At 35.7% G+C, this 17,224-nt stretch overlaps 1 protein-coding gene across 1 annotated transcript in view; it reads right to left on the minus strand.

The window, feature by feature from the left end:
• Positions 1-17,224, minus strand: part of LOC105827862 (cytochrome P450 306a1) — a 28,535-nt gene that overhangs the window by 5,425 nt on the left and 5,886 nt on the right. The window contains exons 2-3 of the mRNA XM_028189117.2: positions 16,137-16,249; positions 13,607-13,971 (exon numbers count right to left, since the gene is read on the minus strand). Coding sequence (XP_028044918.2) covers positions 13,607-13,925 — 319 coding nt within the window. The 5' untranslated portion in view covers positions 13,926-13,971; positions 16,137-16,249. The remainder of the gene's footprint in view (positions 1-13,606; positions 13,972-16,136; positions 16,250-17,224) is intronic.

The raw sequence follows: 17,224 nt of genomic DNA on the forward strand, positions 1-17,224 counted from the left end.
AGAGAAAACATAAAAAAAGCATGTAATGACAATTATGTATATGGAATCTCGGAAATCGATTTAAATTCATTCTTGTATGCGATTGTGCTTGACACTACAAGTATCGAACAATTATTAACAATTTTTAGATTAATATTATACTTTTTGTATAAAAGAGAGGATTTTAAAATTCTTTGACTTTTTAGTAATTATGTCCTTTACGTTAATAAAGTATTTTATTTTTAATTACATTATTTTAACAGTAAATTATTAGCTCAACCTTTTTAATGAGTAAAAAACGTCGATATTTCTACTGTTGATTAGCTTAATAAAATTAATAATTACGTGTTTTTCATTCAGGTAATAATGGCTAATTAAAAGATCACTAAGTTTAACTATTTAAGAGACTAGACAACAGAACCGAAGTTTATGAATTTGCGCCACGACTATAAAGGTCTTATGTACATCTGCTACGTCAACTTTGCAGCCAGATCACACGCGAGTGTGTCGCCGGCGCGAGAATGATCTCGGAATCTTGATCATTGGTCAATGAGATTATCGAGGTTTACAGTCGGCGTGCCACAGGAATACAAATCGGCGATCTTTTTGCAATTAGTCAGATTGGCATCTCGAATTCTATTATCTCTTCTGCACGAATTGATAATCTTATTAATTACATTTTTTACATTAATTACAAAACGAACAGAAATATATATTATCGCTGTCGTCGAGAATGGGACTTGTCGTGATTTTTGAGCGTATTTTTGACCGTACTTTTGACTGTATTTTTTCAGCCTATTTTTGACCGTTTCCAAGAAACGAAAACGAACTCGGATATCTCGGAAGATAATTTCTAAGAATTTAGAATTTGTCATGTTACACGCTCGAGAACGACGCGAGCGTCGAGAGAAGAAATAATGAAAGTCTGCTGGGGTATAAACAGGTCACCGCGCGATGCGTGTTTGCGATACTATTTATCATTCGCAGCTTGTTCTAAGAGGCAGCACTGTCGATAGGTCAGTGTCGTATTTAAATGACGCCAAGAAAACTTTCCGGGATCGCAGGTGCGCTATGTGTACATTAATCTCTTTTCGCTCTTCGATCAACATTCGTAAAAAGAATTAAAATTCACAGCATATACTTTTTTCTGAAACTTTCGATCAAATAAATTTTACGATTTCTCGCGCCGTTATCTCTTATAAAAGAGAAGTATTATACGTTATAGTTTTCCGTTCATTTTTTCTTTTTTTTTTTATTACACTTGTTCGCTCATCTTATAATATACAAAAAGAATATTTGGCGAGAATTTAGTGAATTATTAAATAATTCGAAATTTAACAGCTCATTTACATGCAGCCCAATCTTCTAATCATTAATAATATTTTGTTAATATAATTTTTTATAAGAATCTCGAAATATCTACTTCGATATATAATTGATTGTTGTTACAAATATTTAATTGTATTAGCTAATTTCGCTTATTGTGATAATTAAGATAACTAAAATATAAAGTTGTAACAAAGCTCTATGAAATAAAGAAAACAATAAAGTTCACTTATCAGACAATATATAAAATGTAAAATAGATTATTTGGTGTTTATTTCTATAATATCTATGGCAATATGCCTATAGCACCTATGCATATTACACGTCAAATATTTTGGTAACAAAACTTGTTCAAGCATCCATATTCTTTTGTTTTATAGTGATAGACTGATATATGCTCGGTATTCGTTTCTTTCTTTTTTAAGTGAATTAAAATTTGTATAGTCTTTCAGAAGAAATCTTCTCTCCCACGGGTACGATCTTGATGTGGTGGGAGGGTTGAGTACCCCGAGGTCTTGAAAACCTATGGAAAAAGCTAACTGTACCCATTGCACTTATTGCTTCGTCGATCGTACAATTGTGGTTCATCGCGCCGCGTTTTCGGGAGTGCCGACCAATTTAATTAAAAACGAACCGTAACTGGTTCGTCGCGTCGCACGTTTGCTTCGGGAGTGCCGTTCAAGTAAATGGACTTTTAAAAAGGCTTTTCTCATAACTCCCACGATACAATTCGACCAAGAACTAGAAGTCGTATCATGAGTTTTATAGATTAGTCTAATTAGTTCCACGCGCGATTGTTGTATATGTTATTCGCGAGTGTCCTATGCAACAAAAGGAGGAGGCCTGGCAAAGCAACCTTGTGGTGAGTATGATCATTATTCGCTTAGAATTAATTAGTTTTATCCACTCGGTTTTACCTTGATAAGTTACAAAGTTAAAGATAGAGTTACGTAAAGTTTTACAGAAATTAAATTTTACAAAGCTTCTTTTCTTTCGAAAAATACTGAACGACGATTGAAAATATTATGCGACAATTATATAAATAATTGAAAGAATAAAAAGTTCAATACGTAACAATTATCTTTCATCTAATATTAATAATCGTGAGGTCTGTTTTAATTTTTACTTAATAAACGCAAGTACAGAATTGCAAGCCGTAAATTATTTTTTTTTATATTAATTGTTTTTTCTGTCATGCTTTAATTTCGACTTTGCCGCATTCGGGACCAGTAATAACTAGGCGCATCACATCAAGCTATTCGTGCATCATGAATGTTTGTTATATCCTTGTTGTTATATCCCATTATATTCTTTTGGACCAACAGTCATGATGCACGAATAGTTTGATGTGATGCGCCTAATTATTACTGGCCCCGAATGCGACTTAATTCATATAGGAAGCCATTATTCATGTAAGAAGACACCTTCTATACATTGCAAAATGTTATACATTTCATAAGAAAATATTATTAGAAATGTTTAAAAAGGAAAGAGTAGGAGGGAATTATGTAGCTCTGAAGGCGGCAGTCTTTCGAAAAGATTAAATACACACACACACACACACACACAGAGAGAGAGAGAGAGAGGGGGGGGGGGAGAGAGAGAGAGAGAGAGAGTCTAACTCGTAGTTCGCACACTTGTTTTGCAGCCTCAGAGTGCATCTGCACAGCAGATGCAAAGTGATGGAAAGAGGGGGGAAGGAAAGACTACGGACAATGAGCTCTCCTTGCCGGTCGATTCTTACGTAACTAAACACCCCGCCGCGGTGATTTCAGGGGATGACATCACTCGGGCATGGGCATGGCGTGATGAGGAGAGAAGGGCACTCTCCACGAATTCGCGAACCGCCAGAAATAAACCGGACGAGAGACGGATAATGCATACACACGTTTTGAACGTTTCAGGGCCGGTCATTCCACCTCGACCAGCAAAAAGTCGACGAGTGCAGCGCGAGATGGAGGCGACGCGCGATAGTCGTCCTGTCCAAATACAGTCGACCGATCGATCGTGCGTTTTATGGCGCGCCATTAAAATGCCACGATAGCTTTGTCGACTGGTTGAAAGTGTGACTATTCGGTAATGATCCTTCGCAAGTGTCCGCGACCGAATTATGTATGAAAGGATTATTCCACTAGATTTTAAAACATCTTCTTGAGACCGTGCATCAAAGGAAGATCCTCTCGAGTCAAGTGAGACTCGCTAAATAGCAGAATATTTTTTGAGTGCTATACGTACGCACTAATGAAAGTAGATTAATTAGCGAAGTACATTGATCTGAGAAACAAATTCTTAGACTTTAAAACTGCTTCAACAACAATATCATTAGCAATGGCCATAAAGACAAATTTATAATTTTAAGTAATAGTAACAATTTGCAATGTCAACTCGTCGAATAATAGGTAATAGAGAATAACAGAGAATTGCAGTCCGATCTTCAAAGAGCTAAATTCTTAAACCATTAACTTTCAATATTCCTTGACTATCAATTATCCTAGTAGCACAATATATTGGCAATATATTGGCTAATATTGATTAATAGTATACTATATATCGATGGCGTAATTCATCCAGTAGGTGCATCATAAAAAATGCTTGCTCACGAAAAATGCGCCATGTAGTGAAGTCACCCTTCACGCAGACAAATCCACCATAATACATAATAATGAACTTATTGGCTGATTCGCTCATTAATCGATCATCAGTGCATATGGAAATGAGCGAAAAAAATACACGCGAGATCGATCTTGATATTCAATCGCATTAATATTCAATTTCAGTTTTTATCAAACGAGACAGGAAATAGTTAAATATCTTTTTTTTTTCATGGAAATCTTCGCAACAATTTTCTATTACAAGATTTGCGTCGTATGTACAGTACATTTCGACTAATTGCGCCAATTCGAAAAACCTAGAGAACTCCAGATGATTACAAAGCGTTACATGGATAGTCAGCGTTCGCACCGTTGACCTGTCACAACCTTCCAGCACGTAGGTCGTCCGCACAACGCTTTGTCGCTCTTAACGGGAGAGATCGTCGGCCTGTCCTTGCGCAGCTAACTGTAACTCCCCGCAGATGCAGAGCAGAACTGACGACCGGAAGACCTTCCTTCAAGGAGACCGATAAAAGTGAGAGTCCTTTACAACGTGTGCGAGCGACGGTCGATCCCGGGTTCGCGCGGACGTGCCTAACCTACCCAATTGTGAATAAACCGCTCATTACAAAAACGGGAAGATTCCGAACGGCAATCAGCGATCGTATTTTTGCTCTGATACACAGCCGTTATTTGAACGAGCATAAATTGCGAGCGAATATCGAAACTTCTTTTAATTGCGAATATATAGTTATTAATTGATACAAATTATATTTTCCTCGATAGTTGGGGAAACACCTTAATTTATGATAGTATGCTTTTATAAATATGTTCATCGTATGAACGAGTTTTTGGAATTGAGACTTATTCGGACTGAGCGTGGTGTACTCGTATATCACGTAATTCTACAACGGCGACGATGAAAGCTATACAAAAGTAGTAGATGCGTCAATAATTATGTAGAATGAAAAAAGAAGACAAGGATACCGCGTGGAAAACAGGATCGCGCCGTGAGGGAAAAAATGAAATTCCACCCACACCCAGTCCGGCGTTCGAAGGAGGAAAACAAGCCGCTGGCAGGAAAATCGCGGACGTCTTACGTCAGTGTTACACGCGCTTGTAATGAGCCAGGCGCGGGAATAGTCACTTGGAAGCTCTCGCGTGTAATGTTTATTTTGCACGCGCGCGCCTGGCTGCACCGTTGAGTCAGTGCTGTGGTATGCCAAGTCCGATTGGAACTGCGACGTTTCTATAACGATTTAGATCATCGGCGAATGTTCGCCTCTGCTCGTTACCTTCTTTGCGAGCCCGTATAAGAAGTAGCTTACGCAACTAAATTAAAAATCTATCAACTTATCCATGTCAGTTCAATTGAAGATTTAGAAAAAAGAAGTCTGAGACATCGATTTTCATTAAACGATGAACGGAAAAGCGAAACTTGAACCAACAATAGAAAAACTTATTGTTTAAGCCTCTCAGGAAACAAATAAATCAACTCTAGTTTTTGTAAATTTCTTTTAAATACTAACGTCAGAACTATAATTTTAGATGTTTTCATTTTCTTTTTTTTTTTTATTTCATAGAATTAATTTTGGCTTAAAAATAATAATGAAAGACTCATAATAATTAATTAATGATAAATGAGAGAGATTTCTACAATCAAGTCAGTGAAGAATATTTTCGAATGAATGAATTTCTCAATTGATTATTAATGTCCATTTCTATCAACATAAATTAATTTTAATCTCTATATGTGTTTAATTTATAGCTTTTACTCTTTACCTTCTATATTCTGGTCAACCAGAGAAAGATAAAGAATAAGTTAAACAGAGATTAAAAATAAACTGCATTAGTATAAATGGAGTCATTAATGTATCTTATCGAAGAACATACAACAGAATAATAATTACAAGGAAAAGTATATGTACCTATAGATATACTTTGAAATACATGTTCAATGAGAACTCACTCATTCAAAAATATTCTTCAATGACTTTATTGTACTTTCTAATGTTATCGAATAGATTAGAATTTCATAAATATTTCTCCATAGATACACACATATATTTTCCTTATAGATAATATTCTGTTTTTGTATGTTCTTCGATAGCTGTGTTTTTTCGATAAGACTCTTTTCGTGATCTTTTCGCTGAAGGAAAAAAAGGTCGCCGTCACGACGAGCAATTTTGGTATAAGTGGTCAAAAGTCGGTCGTCTTTGTCGAAGGATCCTACCAAGCGAATCGCGATGTCATAAAAGTGAATCGTGACAGAGCAATCTTTTCTTTTTCTTTATCCGAAATTAGCCATCAACATGTTGCAGTTTGTATGGCAGCGGCAGCACCAAGGACGTCGAGAATTTCAGGTTTCGTCGACCCGCTTAAAGGCCAACGCCGTCGCATCGTTCAGACACTTTTGACGATCGCCGCGTTACAGGTCGATGCACCGCGGTAACGAGAGTGGCGGTGATCTATCATTTTCCAAGATCAAGTCTTTCTCTCTCCCCTCTTCTCCTCCCTTTCCGCCGTCCACCGGCGCACCTTACCCTCGCTGTAATGCAAGGTGTAATGCGACAAACTGGGGCCCCCACACTCAGTCGCTCTCTAACTTAGGCTGTAATCGCGATGGTGTCGTCATGTAATCGGCTTCAGCAACTTACGATATCTTTGACTCTTTAACTTATTACTGGAATTAATAACGTGAATTATCATTATATCGTGAATATCGCACTTACGTTGGCATACTGTTTTATTTAATTATTGTCGATATTTATTTTTATTCTTACATACATAATATTAGTTCGTGTAGAAATAAAATTCATTCCTAGTGACATACATCTTTTATTTTGCAATTGTATTTCCAAATTATCATTTGGTTATTTAAAAAAATCGTATATTATAGAGACATTACGAGAAATGTCTACACGTCTACGTAAAATCTACACTCTAAAAAAATATTATAACTTATAAATGAGGGAAATTTCTCTAAGCATTTCATCTAACAAAAAAATCTTACATGAAGTATATTCCTCTTGAAAAACGTATTCTTTTTAAAAAAATTAATGCGTCATTCATAATCAAAAATAAATTTCTCTATAGGAAATTGTCTTATAATAATCCAACAACCTCTTGAAATAAAAGTATATGCAAGATACTTGCGGCACAAAACGATTATCATGTATTATGGCGAGCCCGCGCATGCGAATATGAAACTTTGCTACCTACTGCGAGGTGACGTGTTTCTCGTGAACAAGATGCACTTACTTCATGAATAAAAAATGAGAAGAATAGAATGTGAAAAAATGGCTTTTTATCAAAAAATCTAAAAAAAAATCTCTATCACTTTCTATTCAATAATGTAACGTCCAATTTTTTATTCTAGTTAAGTAAATTTAGATTAATGTTTCATTAATGTTTCACAAGAATAATAAGATTAAAAGTAAAAAATATTGTTTTAAAATATTTAAAATTAATATGTAATGCTGTAAATAAGATTATTATTAGGTTCATAAGAGAAGAGGAAATTCTAGTATTAAAAGGATTCTAATCTTCAGTCTAGTGTCTCATGCATGGTTAGAGGATATTGCATTAGATTTTAAAATATCTTCTTGAAACCGTATATCAAAGGAAAATTCTCTAGATTCAAATGAGAAAGACACTAAACAACCGAATATTCTTTATTTGCAATATATCATTCCTGTTAACGTATCATAAAATAAATTGTCCCCAACAAAAAAAAAAAAGAATATTTTGCATGCCTCGTGTAGTTTTGCAAATATTCTAGGCCTTAATTTAAATGCGAGAAACAGTAGATTATTTCCTGGTATCCCCGGTAGACTTGTCTTATAAGGACTAACATCACTCTCACTTTCGGTCCGTTTCCCAGAAGCCTATTAATACTTTGACTCGCACCGCCGGCGTTTTGCTGATCGTTCTGAACCGCGTTACCTGATTCTCCGTTAACCGACGGTATTCACGGTATTTCCGATCCTTTTTATCCATTCCCCGATCTTTAATCGCATTTGCTCGTTATAATAGGTTTCTCTAGAATAACTTCCTGGAACAAGGCTATTCCTAGAAATACGGCTATGTAGGATATTTTATAAGCCTCAGGCTGTTCTATTTTTCTAACTAATTTCATTATGAATTTTAAGAAAGGATTGCACGCATATTTTTATTAAATAAATGCTTTAATTATATCTGTAATTTAATAATAGTGTTAGGATAAAAATATATGTATATCAATAGATTATTATGCTTATTTACAAGATTCTATAAGTCCGTAGCTGTATGTATTGTAATGTAATTATGCCGAGGCCATACTAAGTGCTATGCACGCTATATACGCTATGTTTATTATGTTTCTAAAAAAATAGATTAAAATAAATATAATTGCTTATGTCGCCACGATTATTAGTACGTGTAAGATAAAAAAAAGATCTCTTTTCAGTGAATTACAAAAGAATTATACCTATTGATAATATACAAACATCATTTCGATCATAAATTTAAATTCTCTCTTCAGTGTAACAATTTAAGGAAATATATGCGTTGCTAAGTAGTTTTCTTCCTCGCACCTATCTTCAACATCATAAATTACTGTAACCTCTCTTTCAGTCCCTTCCAAATGTGTCAATTTCCGGTATATTTCCGGTATATATAATATTGTTTCTTTCACGGTCAGTTTCAAAAAATGTCATCGTTAAATAGAGATAATAAGAAATGATGCGATCCGGATTTTTTACACGGACAGTAAAATATAGAAACGTATAAAGAAAGATAGCTCAATTTTTCAATGGATAGTTTTCCTCGCACCATCTCCAATATTATTAAGGGTTCTTTAAATACTTTATTAAGTTCTTCATTTCCAAATGTGTCAATTTTTGAGTGTATATGTCACGAAAAATTTCACGGTCACAATAGCATATTTAGGTAGAAATACAAAGAGATGAGGCAGCCAAGATTAGTCACAGAGGCAGGTTTTCAAAAACTCCTAAGTTTCTTTGTAAATTTCCATGTTTTACTGTCTGTGTAAAATGGAAAAATCTTAGGAATGAAGAACCCAAAAAGAGACTAAATCATTAATAATATTGAAGGTAGGTGCGGAAAAAGAAACTATACATCAATTCATGCATTTACTAATAGACTATTCCAATGAAAAAGATCCAATTCTAAGATCAAAAGACTAAGACGTTTATACATTTTATAATTCTTTTATAATTCAATGTAATTCTTTTGTTATTTATTTAAAAAAATCTTTCTTTTCTCTTATATGCATTAATAACTGCGGCGACTCGCAAACAATTATATTTGTTTTAATTTATTCATTGGAATTAATAAGATACTATTAATTACATTAGTTTGCATAAAACGTTTTATTATTTTAAATTAAACAAGGTGTTTTTTATAGATTTTAAAGTACTAAAAACAATGCTGTAAACTAAATTTCAACGGTATGTCAGATTTTTAAAATAATTAAAGTTTAATACGTACAAATACAAAGTTTAATATTAACATGCTGATAAAATTTAGTTTACAATGTTATTTTAAACATTTAAAAACATTTTATCTGGTTTAAAATAATGTTCAGCTGTAAACTAGTGTTATTTAAAAAATTAGTATATCAATCACTGCATAACGACATTAAACAAATGATTCTATATATCGTCTAATATGCCCATTACAAGTAGTTATTATACTTACAAATAGTGTAACATTAAATATTTGTTATTTAATATATGTTGTAATCAAATTTGCTAAAAATAAATTAAATTTTACAGAATATATAATTATCCCAGTTTTTAACATAACAATTTTGATATTTTTAATAAGTACATTTAATATATTATTTATTTTATGTTATTACACAATTATATATTATATTACATTTATTTATTATATTTTTATTGCTATCTGCAAATGTGTTGTAATAATATGTAAATGCAACCTTCTTTTTCTGTTTTTACAGGCTGTTAATTGATTATCAATTATGAAATTTAAATATTAAGTAATAAAAAGCATTTGTCAAGCTGTATTGGAAAACGCGGTAGTAACAATGCGTTTCTATCGTCACTTTCATTCAGAGACTTCAACGCATGGTGATGCGTCTAAGTAGTAATGGTCCGCAATGTGCTCGTCTGACTAATCCCAGCCCTCACTACTTGGAATAAGCGTTAGAGACTTCAGAGAGTCTCCCTTTCCTGTGCCGAGCTGAATGCTCGATCTAACTTTAGCGAAAGTTCAGCATCAAATATGTACCTGCAGAGAGTACCTGTCGGACGGAGGCGTGGCTACAATCCCCACCTGAATGTTAATCCGATCGAGAGAAAGAAAGGAAATCTACGGCGGGAGGATCTTTCCTGAATACCCTGGAGGGGCGTCCATGAGGAGTGGAGGAAGACTCTTCAAACGCAGGAGTCTTGTGAAAGGTAGCAGAAGCGTCTCAATGTCGCGAGGTTGCACGTGCGAAGGATGTAGCTGCACTGACCCGTACATCGAATTCGTCGCGTCGCCTAAATTAAAATAGCCTGTGTCTCACATTTGCTTTCTTTTTGAATTTTAAATTGTCGCATTTTTTCTGCATTTTTTCATAGTTTATTTTGTATAAATTATTTCCAAAAGTAATGTTTTAAAGCAAGAGTAATTTGTTATCTATATGACTACGAGTTAGAATGAATTAAAGAGATTTTTATGATTTATAAAAATATACGTGTTTATAATTTTAATCCGTAAACTATGTTAAATCAAAATTTATTTAATATTTAATAATTATAGTTATTTAACATATTTTATACTATATCGGTAACTCATGCTGGATTTTTCATTTAGAAAATAAAATTCTTCGTTTGATATTTGATAAAAGAAGCGTAATTATAAAATAATTTCTGTTATCATGCGTGAATACGTAATTGTAACTCTCTACATCTCGTAGAGTGAAATGTCATTCTAAGGGTGAAAATTGAGCAATTATTCGAGTAACTTGCCACTAATAATAAAAAACACTTCTTATTCGATCTTATAAAAACAATTTTGTTATCTCTTATCAAACAAATTACTTAACTAATTATACAAGTTCAATTTTCACTTTTTCAAAGTTTTACTTTAAGATTTACGATAAGTGAACCATGAACGGGCAATTCACCTACAATTATCACGACACGGAATATAATATTTAAGTAAGTTTATGTAAATTTGAAGAGACAAATTGTATTGAACCGTCACTTATTACGAAAATAATGTACAAACTTGTAATAGATAACTGAATTTATATCTTTAACTTCGTGATAGTATCCGAGGTCGATGCCGCGATCAACTTGTAATGCACGCGAGTATTTATCGGCGCGCCGCTAGATTGGCGCACATGTAAAAGATCGGCGGCGATAGCGGCGAAGGAAATGAATGGAGAAATCACGGGGCCGTTGACTTGGAGGCATGGCGCCTCGTAAACATCGCCGAAGGCTCACGTACATACACGCGCGCGTATGCACCGGGCATCGGAGAAGAAAAAAAGAAGGAATGAAGAAAGAGAGAAAGAAAGAACGAAATAAAGTGCGGGGACAAGGAGGCGTAGGGGAGCAGGGAAGGAGGGAGGGAAGCGCGCCGAAGACGGCGGAGGATTGCGAACGGGAGAATGGGAGCTTTCGAAACGAGGTGTAAAGGTACCATCGGGTCCCGTGGTACACTTTGTCGTGAAATTATCGTCCCGCTCGACTCGGCACGGCACGGTGCAGCACCGCCCGGCTCCGCTCCGCTCCGCTCAGCTCGGCTCGCCGCCGCCCCCGCCGCCGCCGACGACGACGACGACGACGACGACGATGGAATTTGTGGCCTTGTCGGCGAATTTTCAACGCGGTGGGCGAAACTTACGACCGTTCGAGTAACCCTGTTTTCGTCTGGAAACAAAGGCTGCGCAAATCAGGGACTTAGCGACAGCTTCGCGACAAGCGGTATATAATTGCAACTTCCGATGTATCCCGTGTACGTCGACGGGACACGCCAAGCTCAGGCGTTCCGGATTTCTGCACGGGATATGCAGTAAAGAAGCCCGGCGAGAAGTGGCCACGATACTCTCTTATCTATCACGCATTATGTCCACGGGACTCCGTGTAACTCAAGTAACGGGGCGACTCGGAGACTCGGAGACCGTGTGCAGAGGACCCGCTATCAAATGTCGCGCCGCGATCAGTAACGCTCGATCGTAAATCGAAAATCGTAACGGCACTTGGATCTCTAGAGTCCTCGTTATCGCGAGAACGGGACCATCCGGATATTAGGCTGATCAGCTCTATTCTCCTTGATGAGCCGCACGCGAGACCCGACACGACATGTCGCAAACGAATTCCAACAATTGCACGATTATATTTATACATTGCACAGTTAATTCTTACTACATCACATGCTAGGCGATATTGACATAACGTTTCTTTATTTCTCAATACTTAATTTAGGTAGCTCTTCATTGTTCAAACCAAAAATGATTTTAATATAATAAGCAATGTTTTCGGTTTATGAAGTACAAAGTTCTTCGCGTATTTATATTTATTTAAAACGTTTCGTGTAACACCTTACAGAAATATAATATTGGCAACATTAAATTATATGTGATTAGTAATTAATTACTTATTTTAAACATTAAAAGTACTGTTGTTGACACATAAATAATTAATGAGTAGCCACACAATTTGACATCGCCACTTACTAAACTTCGGCAAGCAGTAATAAAAAAGTTCTGTGCAAGAAGGAGAAATTCGGAGCTCAGACTTCAGGACGAGAGTTGAGACACGTTAACTTTCGGGCGTATTCTAACGACTTCGCGGGAATGTTTCGAGTGCTGTTAGAATGGCGCAAACACGGATGCGCTGCCGAAAGAAATTCATTTCTCGTTCACACCCGGGCGTGGGTCTTCACGAAGTGACTTTCACTGTGCGTACACGTCGGGTTAACGTTCGGGAAGAATACTTTTAGGTCGGCGGTTTACGATTACAAAGATAACGACGGGTGGACAAACGCCATCGCCACCCGGAAGCTCTCTAAATCCTGCGAGAAAACCGACGTCGAGTTCGACCTCGTTCTCTTTCCGCGGGACAATCAAGATGTTTCAGCATCCTCCTTTTTTTCTGTGAATCCTAAAACACCACCGAACGACAGATATGTGTTTCAGCTGTTTAGTAGGTTAGTCGGCCCACGGCGAAATTTCATTCGTTAGAGGAACCGTTACGTCCTAATGACAGCAGTGCCCTTTCATGAGTGCCTATTCATCTCGCTCCATTGTTATCTCTTCTGCTGGCGAGTCGCGTTCGCCACGTGCATAACATATAATACTGTACGCTGCGAGGGCTTATATCTTCGAAGATTATTTAAATTACAGATCAAGCGCAGTTAAATCTTAATAACCCCTTACAAGTATGTAAAGTTTCTTCACTCTCATTTGTTCGAAATAAAAACATAATAGTGGAAACTGACGAATTAAATTCTACTACCTTGATCCTTTTTTTCGCATCAATTTATAAAATTCTACATAGGTAGTTAAAAGTTTTAATTTCAGTTGTTATTTTTAAAAGTTTTTAATTTGCTGTCGCTAAATGTTGGATCTTCTCCAGTTTTCTTTTCATCATTTGTTCTACGATCCTTAGAAATTTATTATTTTTCTTACTTTCCTTTCTTTTCGTAGCGGATCTATTTTTATTTAATAATAAGAAAAGTAGTTCACTCACCGTATCCCTGCATTATTCCGTGCGTCAAGTACAATGGAGCCCGGCCGGCAAATTCATCCTTGGCAAAGGTCTGCCTTACCAGCTGTGGATCCGATAACAATATTGTATATACAGAGCCCATTCGTAGCCCACAAATCGGACCATACTTCCTTGCTAGTTCAGTCAGCGACACATGCGGGCGTATTGGATCAATCCATGGTAAATAACCCAACAGCGGGATACCAATTGGTCCAGGTGGAAGTCGGTACGTTTTGTTATTTTTACGGAAAGCATACACGAAAAGTATGACAGATAAGCCGATGAGAACAAGGGTTATCATCGTAAGCGCAGAAAGTAGTATAAATGCGATGCTACGTCGCCTACGTCTGCACATAAATAAAAAATGATACTTGTAAACGTGATGGTATACTTTTTTATTTATACATATATGTTTAGCGCAAAATATAATTAAAAAGAAACATTAACACATGTTTCTATATTAGTATTACAAATCTTTAATAATACTGTGTAATTAATAAAAAAAATACAAATAAAATGCATCTAATCTAAAACTTTAGTCTAAAACTTTTTCTTGTGTAAAACAGTTTGCAAGAATAGAATTCAAAGAAATCAATCACTTATTTGATTTATAATAATTGACTCTGTTGACATTGGCTGCGTGAAAAAAGGTGTGAATAATAATTCATGTACACGTAATTTTGAAATTCACGGCACAACTCTGTTTTTATTTTCAAAAAGAAAGATTCGAAATGTTTATCTCGTTGTGAAAGTTTTACACAGATACAGCCGCGCACGAAGCGACGAATAAGGCAAGGGTCGTTTTCGTAACAAATAATGACTTTATAATCGAATCATTTGGATCGTCATTATCGCGTATCGCGAAGGGAATCCTCCTCTCGCGTGAGAGTCACGCGGATGTAATAAATTACGCGAATGCACCTAGCGACGATCCCTCGATGATCATGAACGTTCGTAATCGAGAGAACGCGGTTCCAGCTTCCAGGAATGGCAGAGCGGCCATTCGAAACGAATGATAAGCACCAACCTTTCTCTGCGCCTACGGCGAGCGCACGCACTTGTGTAAAGTTATCTCATTAGCGAGGCACGCGCACGTACACAATCGCGGAGAGGATAAGGAACGATTCCATGCCACGACTACGCGATATAGGCCGACACGTGGTCAAACACGTGCTGATGAGCCGGCGTCGAGAAAGCTTACTTTCGATGGTGCACTGGCGAGATTTTTACAGCCGCCGTCGCGTCGGTTCGACTTGCACTAATGTTCATAAGCATTAGTACCATCGCTATAACGATTATGGCATTTCGTATTTTTATTCCGTTCCGCGACGTTTAAAGTTGACCCTTTCACGCCTAATGGATAATAAATGTTTTAAATTTCCCGGACAACGATGGGAATGCTTCCACAGCTGTGAAAACTTTGCTCGATTGATACAAATTATTAATCAACGTATTAATGAATATTTTAATGCAATAGATACATTTGGGTGTATTTATTGCATTAACAATTTCGAGTGTTAACTGCATGAAACTTTGAAGAAACAATCGAAATACAATTATTACATAATTGTTTATATAAAATTTATAGACTGCGTTTCCTTTGGTGCTTTGTCAAATATTAAACGACAAATGAGATGCTCACAAGCAGCGTTCTCAGCCGTACGATAATTACCGTATTTGTACGATAAATTTAATCATTGTACGATGTACGATAATACTTTGCTATCGTACGTGAAAATATGATAATTTGAGAATTTTCAAACACAAATTAATATAAATCTAGTTTTATTTATTTTTACTCACTGAATGTCAACAATGATATTTGACTTATTAAAAATTCTTATAGATGGCATTCATTTCTTCTACTGTAATTGGCTATAGATTACGCAATCAGCATTAATAACTAATTCACCAGAACTGCGTTCAGAAACATCGTATTTTTACGTACATACATAGCAAAGTGTTATCGTACATCGTACAATGATTAAAATTATCGTACAAATACGATAAGGAGTTTTAGACTAAAGTTTTAGATTAGATGCATTTTATTTGTATTTTTTTTATTAATTACACAGTTCTTGATTTTTAAATTTTAACAACATTTTTAAATGAACAAGATAAAACTGGTATGACTAATATTGATTACGAACTTATGTATAAAGTAAATGCTTGTTTTTTTTTAAATATTTTTAAATACAATAATTTTTGTTTAAATACAATAATTTTGCGCAATGCATACGATAAGGGCCCTCTTGGAATCTGGGAACGCTGCTCATAAGCGCTGTAAGCGCCAAAGGGAGCGCAGCCAAAGTTTCACTCTCAATTTTAGAGGTTATTGTATGTTATGTATCACATAAATTATATTGCTTGAGTGAGTTATGATTAAAAAATGCAGGTATTCTTAGGTATAATATAGGGTATTAGGTATAATATAAAGGCAGGTATAACAATTATATAAAACGTTAGTTGTGTGAAAACTTGAAAAATAAGTGTAGCATTGAGCCAAACTTACCGAACTCCGCGAACACCAAACTCTTGACCACAGGAGCTATAGGAGCCACGACTTCCACGCCCGTCTTGAATAATATTATAATACTGGTTGAGCGGGAATTATGAAACTCGAATCTGTAGCAAGCAAAGGAAGGTATGCGCGATTTTATATAAAGGAACATATAAATAATTATTATTTATGCATAAATGGAGATGAGGATAAATACCTAAATGTAGATTACGTACAATTGTCGTTTTTGGGGGAAAAGATATACCGTAGAAAAGAATACGCGATGTAACATCGACCACAGTATCGAGCTAAATGTGGTCGCCAAGCGGTTGACGAATGTGATCCACGGATCGTTTGACTACCAAATGACAACTTCTCAATGCTGCGACAGCAAGATTTGTTCCATGATATACTTATTCAACGACACTAGAGTAGCATACGCGTTGTACAAATACAAAGATCAAGAATAAAAATACTTATTCGTAAAAATCTTTCCAATTAAAAATTAAACAACGTTTAATATGCTATGTAACATGTTAACATATAGCTATTAAATATATAAAAATAAAGATTTTAGCAATTTTAATACAGAATATCTTTTAAATTTCTACACATTCGGCGCCTATGCCTTTGACATTCTTTGCGTAGAAAAATTTCAAAATAATCGAACCTAACCATCGACGGGTACTTACTTTGCTTTAACTTTTATGAATCAAGTCGCAACCGATATAACACAATAAGATACAATTCAAATAGATACTATGGACATCTAGAAGGCACGTACACGCAGTTTGCTTATTTGAAAAAGATCTTAGAGCTAATTGAGCACGCGCTTGACACTCTAAGAGTGAAATCCAATTAAATATTGCGTTTTCTTATACATCCATATTTACCGTAAGTAAACAAAAACTTCACGTTACTAAAACCAGTTTTCTCATAAGTTGCACTTATGGTCGTGAGAGAACATTATAAATGTGTTCCTAATATCTCTGTGCACACGCAGCCACAAATACAAAACCAGCAACGACCCCTTGCCCTTACATACACGCGACTGGCCTTCTCGGCTCACCTTACGAGCATTCTATAATGTGTGTGCACTC

This window comes from Monomorium pharaonis, chromosome 4 (genome assembly GCF_013373865.1).
Source record: "Monomorium pharaonis isolate MP-MQ-018 chromosome 4, ASM1337386v2, whole genome shotgun sequence".
In the NCBI taxonomy this organism is placed as follows: Eukaryota; Metazoa; Arthropoda; class Insecta; order Hymenoptera; family Formicidae; genus Monomorium; species Monomorium pharaonis.